At 43.7% G+C, this 7,967-nt stretch overlaps 1 protein-coding gene across 1 annotated transcript in view; it reads right to left on the reverse strand.

Annotated features, from left to right (window-relative positions):
• The window catches only part of LOC104620475 (glutamate receptor ionotropic, kainate 1), a gene marked incomplete at its 5' end in the record, with an annotated part of 26,083 nt that extends 18,346 nt beyond the window's left edge, over positions 1 to 7,737 (reverse strand). The window contains 2 exons of the mRNA XM_010286711.1: positions 3,290 to 3,507; positions 7,619 to 7,737. Of these exons, the coding sequence (XP_010285013.1) occupies positions 3,290 to 3,507; positions 7,619 to 7,737 (337 nt within the window). The remainder of the gene's footprint in view (positions 1 to 3,289; positions 3,508 to 7,618) is intronic.
• Positions 7,738 to 7,967: the final 230 nt, after the last annotated feature.

Genomic DNA, 7,967 nt, shown 5'->3' on the forward strand with positions numbered 1-7,967 from the left:
GCACATAGATGGTGAATGCTGCCTGAGACCCTGCTGGGTCACCTGCACCCCTTGCTGGAACGCTCCTTAACTGTCCAGGCCCTGTTTTCTGGGTATTTTCATCTGGTATGGCCAGATCTGGAATCTGTGTACAAGGTTGTACTGAGGCTAACTGAGGTTCCTTCAAAGTCAGGACTCCATTTCCCTCCACAAGTAATTTAAATTCCTTTTGTTTTCATTCCCACCACTACCTGGCTAGAAGGCATGGTCCTTGCAGAAACTTTCTTGAAAGTACTGCCTCTTTAGCAATAGATTTTCTGGGGACGCTATTACAACAGGGATACTAGTGTAAGACATTCAAAATTAGTGGAAAACCACAACTGATAGTATTTGCATTATTAACAAGATTAAAGAAAAAAGGCAATTTAAGTTTGAATACATGCAAATAGAGTTTTCTAAAAGCAATGGAAGTACCTTGCTTTTCCCAGACGGTTCCCAACCTGCATCCCATCCAGTAGGTACAAAGCGTAATACCGTCTTTCAGGGGCTTCCCGCTCCTGCTTTAAGCACAGAGTCCTAAACCAAAGCTCTTCAGAGTCTGCTTCGTGCCAGGATCTTTATCTTGATGTCTTCAGAAATTCCTTTACCGTATGTGTCTCTTATAGACCTGAAAATCAGACCCATCTGGTCTTTGCATTTTGTGTCCTACATGACAGGCGCTCTCCTGTTTCTCTCTCCTCTGTAGTGAGGAATTCCTGGAGTGTCGTGGTTTTGTTTTCAAAAACTGTTGGTCTGAAAGAATCTGTTGTTTCTCTTGTCATTTCTTGTTGTCAGTACTGCACGTAGGTCTTAGATAAATCAAACCTTGCAACATAGGAAGCTCTTGAAATAATGACCTTTCCTCAGCGCAACCCAGCCCTGTGCTACACTCCTACAGGAGGTTTTTATGCTGTTGCAGCTGGTTGTGCCCATCCCTCCTTTCCCTTTCCTTGTCCCCATCACATCAGCTTTCTCAGGCGGCAGGACTGTCTCTGCAGCACAGGCTGCCCAGCGTGAAAAGCACCTTTCACCCCAGCTCAGCCCCTCCGTCCCTCAAACCCCAGGGGCACGGCTGTTGGGGGGTACCCCGGGCGCTCGGGAGCTCCCAGCTCCATCAGGACATGGGGCAGCCCGGGGAACGCTGTCCAGGCCAGCTCAGGGCTTCACAGCTCCCCAAAAAGTGGCAGAGTTATTTCTTTAATAAAGTTGCTTTTTCTTAAACTACCGTAATGCCTGTGCAGCGCGGGAATGGGAGTAGCTGCTGCGCAGAAACCCTTATTCCTGCCTTCTCCTAATTCTGAGTATTTGGTTTTACATCCTCCCAGGCAAAGCCATGCCCTCACAGAGCACACAGTCTTCCTTTTGCGTACATAAGTAACTATCATACTTACTGTGCAGAGCCCTACTCTGTGATTTTTTTTTTTAAGTTTTGGACAGCGTAAAGAAATCCTGATCTTGTGAGGATCTTGAAGGGCTTTTGCAATAAAAATAATAATACCTTTTATATAACACTGTGTGCATCTCACTGGTTTACAAGTGTGATAAATTGTATTTTTCATGCATCTTTCACTATGTCACCTTCATTCTGCCAGAGAATTCATCTCCATTCTGTACAAAATCTAGCGTCCTTTCACTTGTGTTTGTGTACATGCGTATTTCGGGCACAAGTAAGCTAGCATGTACAGCATATAAATATTTAATCACCTTGTCTGAATTTTTTTTTTTAAAGGCTTACATTCTTTTAAGCCTACACATTTTAACCTCAGGGATTAATGCTGAAAAAAAATCAGTGTAAAGCTGGAAAATAGAGCTAGAAATTTATTCTGAACTTCTCATGTTGGAGTTCAGAAGCTATTTCCTCTAAAAGACATGGCAGAAATAGGTTCTGAATTTTTCTCTCTGATGCTGAATTTGACTTCAGAACAGCACCGGCAGTGACTGTCTTTGGGCAGTGAAGAGCTCTTAGACCAGGGGGGTTTCCCAGTCCTTCAGAAGGCGACAGAGCTGCCGCCTCCTGCCTTATATTCCCCACGAGAGCCCAGTATTTGCCTTACGCAGTTTCCAGGAACATCTCCAGATGGGTTTCCCAGCATATCTTAATGGAAATGTCAGCTCATTGTTTCAAGAACCAACTAGAACGAGGCTCTGAAAAATACTGTGGCTTGTGCGTTTCTTCCAGCACGGAAACATTTCTATTCAGCCGCAGGAGGGGCGTTACAAGGGCACTGCACCCTTGACAGCTCCGGTGGGGATAGCCAACCGTCAGACCTATCACATGGTTGAAGCATCCTTGATAAGCATTAATCATTTTGAGGGATGACCCAAATACTTCAGCTCAGATCCTTTTCGTCTGCAAGCATTTGCCTGGTGTGGAAGTGTAAGGGCCTGCGGTTGAAGCAGGGCAGGGGGCTGGGGCTTGGAGCAGCAAAGGAGAGGGCTCGTGCGTGGCACCCGTGTCATTTTGCCCCAGATGCTGCTTCCCCACAGTGTCTCTTCCTCCTCAAAGGCACTGCGTATTTGACTGTCTATGAACGCCATTCTTAGCTGTTGCAGTAAAAAGCATGATACCGGTTCATTCAGCGCTTAACTTCCCTGCTTACACCACCGACGAAGCTGCTAATTAGTTTTAATTGTCACAGGATTTTCGCACATATATCCTATATTTATAGCTTGTCGGCTTTTACGTTGACATTTTATGAGACTAGCCCATTTTGGATGTAATTAATACTAATAGTGAAAAAAACCCCAACAATTCAGTTATCTACAAAGCAATTAGCCACAGAAAATGATCTTTTACTTACAGATGTGTTCATGTGTGTATGTGACCCGTATATTAATAGTCTGTGCAATGTTGACCATGGACCATTTTAAAAAAGGAATAAACAAACTTGCATTTTGACTGCCTGCTGCATTACTCCAGTGCAACTGTGACCTTCAGAGGTGATCTTTAGCCAAGCGGCTGGAAGCAGCTAAGATCCTGCCCTGAGAAGCAACGTGGAGGACAATGTCCCCGTGTCCATGCCCTGGTTTCCTTCAGATCCAACCATCAAAGGCATGTGTTTGACCCCCACAGCATCAGATTGTTTCTCCATATGTTTTAGGGGAAAATCTCCCATCTTTAATATTGCTGAAGGATCCTCTACAAATTTGGGCAAACAATATATTTGCCTATTACGCTAATCCTTTCAAGTGTTGTTATTCCACCTCTCCCTTTATCACGGGAGGGCCATGAGTCAGTCTGACTGTAGAGAGCTGGCTGATGCCATCTTACCTTGAAGAACGTCATTGTGGATCCGTCTCTAACAGCCCCGTACTCTATCTTGGTTTGCTTTGCCAAATCATCTGCTGAATCAATGGGGGATTCCATCCTCTCCACAGTCAGGAAGGCAGCCAGGTTGGCAGTATAGGATGAGATTATGATTAAGGTGAAAAACCACCATATTCCTCCAACTATTCTGGTAGAAAGAGCTTTGGGCATCAGCTCTGATCCTGTTATAATATCATCAAAACAATCATATTAAAATGATGCTGAGAGATGCCTTTCCTGATACCACAGACTGTTTTTAGGCACAGAATGTTTTTATGAGCTGTAGTATGATAAAATGATTTAAACAATAATCTCACAGATGCACAGCTAACATTTATAATGGTTACACACTGTGAAGGGGATGTATGCCATGATACATGACAAATGGAATTATCCTTGGGTCTAAGCCCCATCACATCTCTGAGCTAATGCTCATTCTGACATCAACCTCTTACATCCCCAGCAAGCTATACTAGTATTTTTGTCTGTTTCCTGAATCCCTTTTTGCCAGTGTACAGTAATCAATTTTTTAAACAGAATGCTATTCTGCTTACAAGCTACCTGTCAGAAATACCTCACAAGAGAAACCTGCCCTGTGCCTCCTATCCACATACCTAAGTAGGAACAGGGTGATCAATACGGTGACAGTGAATTCATCAGCCTGTGTGAACCTGAGCTCAAAATCCAGAACGTGTTTTATTGCAAATGTGATTTACGCTTGAAAATTCAGAGGGTGAATGGACGTATCCTTTGGCTCTACAGGGCAATGCAGAGTTTTGGACAGTGTATATACCACTCATTATTGCTGAAAATGTTTTAGCAGATCTGCCTGCATGTCACACGGACAAATATCCAAGTGATCTGCCATTGTCATAAAACCCCACGGAACAGCATGGGTGGGTGTGCACTTAAATGCACTGAAATAGCTCCTAAATAGCTCCGGCAAACTGAACGTAAGCAACACAGGTACTCGTACTTCTAAGCATTTCGATGCAAATTTTATGCTGGGGGTTTTTTTCTAGTGGTGTCCCCACTGAACATCGCTCATTATGTGGGATTCAAGGATCTGGTTCAGAAAAGCACTTAGGCAGCCACTTGAATACTTTTGATTTGAAAGTCTTTGCATAATTATTTTGTTGATGAAGGACGGACTTAAGAAAATACTTAAGTGCCTGTGAATGGAGATCTCAGCATGTAAAGCTTTTGATGTGACAAACATATTTCTATTACTAGGAAAACCTGTTGACATATTATCTCTCCCCAGCTATTAAATGATTTCTGTAAGAAACGTAAACACATTACAAAGAATATTTTCAGACTTTGCAAAGACTCTGAATGTGACTTTTGGGGCAAAGACCAAAAGGGTAAAAACTTTCCAAATAACCAGCAAACAGATTTAACTTAGCTTTGTAAACACATAGACATGTCTCTTAAAGGTCAAAGCTAAGCATAGCCCAAGGGTTTGAGTAGGTTGGCAGAATTGCCAAACTGTGGGAGCAGATGCTCTGCCTGTGCAGCCCTCGTGCTGCATGGATTTCAAATTAAGCCAGCAGTCTGAAAGCACAAACTCTTGCTTGAAACTTTCAAGTCCAAATGTAACCGTTCCAAGAGCTGTGGCTCTATCTGGGTCTATGTCTGTGGTCTGTTGCACTTTCTTGCTTTTCAGATTAGATTTTTTTCCTTTAATACGATGAAATCTTATTCTTTTTTTGTATTGTTGGTTGCAGGAAAAGTGTGTTTATTTCTAAGCTGGGGTTGACCTGCAAAAGCTGTCTTCTAGGAGTGCTGATTTGGGTCATCCTGAAGCTACTTTTTTTAAGCTTAGACAGGTATACAAACATATTTTCTACACTTGTACCCTGATGCAATACCTAGCTCTGACACATACATACAGCTGCCTTGCAGATACCTTAACAAGCAACCATGAAATCTGCCAGCGCAGCCTTACAGCAGCACAAACAAGTGGGCGGAGACGCTCCGTGTGCTGAATTTGTGGGGTGAGGTGCCAAACCTCCCGTGATTTCCTCTAGCAAAAAGTTGTTTGTGAAAAAGCAGCAGAATACATTCAGTTCAATTAAGCTCAAGATGCCACAGTCTATGAATTATGCAGCGAACTACGGTTTTGCTTTTGTCAGGTGCTGAGCGCACTCTGCTCCCAGCTGAACCAAGCGGGCCCGGCATTTCTTTTGATCACTCCCATGATTATTTCAATGATCACCTTTTTGAGCGCCTTGATTCCAGCAAAAAGCATTAATTTACGCTCAGTGCTCACCGGCTTTGCCCTACGCGCTCTCCTTAACCAGACGCTCCCTGTATGACCCACTGCCTGGCTGAACTGGGGCTCTGGCGGATAGATTTCCTTTCTGAAAGTGATAGTTTCTCTGCATGAATTGGATGAAATGTGCCCTGCTTGGATGCTTTCCGAGTATGCATAACACATCTGAGACTTTCAGGGGAAAAACAGGGGAAGTAACATCTAAATAAAAACGTTGCTAGCAAGACTCGGGGTCAGACACAATACTTGCTGAAGTCTCTCTAGTGCCTTTTTATGGCAGACATGACAGCCAATCCTGATCCAGACTTTGCTCACGCTCTGTAGAAAAGAGAAAGTCTGATCATCACATTTTAAAATTTAATAACAAGTGCCTTCCAATCAAGCATAACAAGCAGCTGCTGCCAACAAGAAAGAGCGTAACGGTAGACGCAGAGTTTCACAACCATTCACATCATGTTCAAACTCTTCACATTAATGATGATGCACTTACAATCACACGCACCACACGTTTGTACATGGAAACATTTGTGTTGCCTTACAAATGTTTTTCCTTTCTTTTTTTCTTTCTTTCTTTCTTTTTTTCTTTTGTTTCGTTTTTAATCTTCTTGAAAGACAAGCAGAGTCTGGTTGGGGCTGACTGTCATGTACCCAAGGTAGTGGTAACGAGCAGACACTGCATCCCACAGTTTGCTGTGGATGATGGTAAACTCCAAAAAAGGCAGTACATCGAAACACAAAGTCCTGGGGCACTTTCACACACAGGGCAATCACAGTTATATACACACACCTGCCTGATACTGTAAAACCTCAGCCTGTGTTTTACTGACAAATTGGAAGGAAAACAACACAAAAAAAAGCAAAACAGAACGGCTCTTCCTTCATCCATCCTCCTTCAAAGTCATTTCTATAAGGAAGCCCTATATCCTGTCAGTACATTAGTGCACCAAGAAAAGCAAGTGCATCTTAGGTACAGTGCAAACTTTCTTCTTTACCATATCTAGGAAAAAACCCTCCTCATGTTTGGTTTTTTTTTTTTTTACTGCTATTCATGTCTGTTAAAGAGGGAAGAATAAGTTGTACCTGGATGAATGCAGAGATGGTTTTATATTCCTTACTTAAATGTTTACGAAATTAATACCAAGGTACTGCTGGGCTTTCCTCTGGATTGCCATTTTGGTTGTTGTCGTGGGGTGGGGGTTTTTTTTCAGCTTTGATGCAACTTGAAATGTTTGTCAGGAAATGTTTTCATTCTTTTCAGTGGACCCCAGTTTTGGTGAATAGTGATTTAATTGGAAACCTTAGAATACGCCATAAACAAATGTGTTTAGTACACATATCTGTTTGACTTCCCATATGGAGTAAGCTTCATTGCCCTTCCTTGTCAACTGAGTAAAATGTCAGCTGTTTCCAAAATCACCAGCAACAGGGACTTGTGGCTAGGTTAAGTTAATGCTTCCAGGGTTGGAAGAAGAATGGGACTCATACCTGCAGAAAAGCCATAAAAAAAAGGTTTGGTTTTGGTTTTAAGCAAAGTGTTTGACAAGTGCCAACAAACTTAACAACCCTTCTGAAGAAAGAGCGTCTTTTTTTGTTTGGCAGTTAAAACAGTTTTTCTAGGGTAGCTAAGGCTGTTACTGTTTCTCCTGGGTTGGAGCCCAACATTTTCCCATTGCCAAACCTCTTATACCCATAAAGTCAACTTCAGCATGAAGCGCTTTTGCGATTATTTTACATTTCAGCTCCAGAAACTCCCGGGCGCCCCTGTCCGCTTCCCTTCCTCTCAGACGCTTCCCCTCCTTCCTCCTGCCGCAGCCCTATTCTGGCTTCCACAGGTTCCCCTCCGCTGCCTGCTCCCGCTTTGCAGTGACACATCGTTTTCTTCCTTTCTTCTATCGCTTAACTTTCTGAGATCGGGTTTTACAGTATACGCCGTATTTAACAGAGGGTGGAGTTTACCAGCACAGAAGCCCTTGAGCAGACTGTGGGACGTGTGCGATAACGAAGTGTAACCGGTGTACCTTGCTGCATGAGAGCTCCAACTCCAAACCAGAAACTATTTAGTAAAGTAAAATTGTTTTCCACCACATCTGAGTCTGGGTTGCACGGGTGGGGGTTATACCACTCGTATGGTGTGAACCTGCAGCAGTTAACAGAGACAATCCGTAAAACATCAGATAGAGTACACACAGCGGCGGCAGAAGGAAACGGGAAAAAGAACACCTCAGCTGGGCGGCCATCCGCGGGACGTCTCGCAGCTGCCTGCGGCGAGCTGGGGGCCCGGAGTCCCGGGTCTAGCACAGGCCTCCTGCCCTTCTCCTCCCGCTCTGGGGTCAGAGCCCTCACGGGAGAGGCCGCTGCAACGCCCCA

This window comes from Phaethon lepturus, unplaced genomic scaffold (genome assembly GCF_000687285.1).
Source record: "Phaethon lepturus isolate BGI_N335 unplaced genomic scaffold, ASM68728v1 scaffold4605, whole genome shotgun sequence".
NCBI classification, from domain to species: Eukaryota; Metazoa; Chordata; class Aves; order Phaethontiformes; family Phaethontidae; genus Phaethon; species Phaethon lepturus.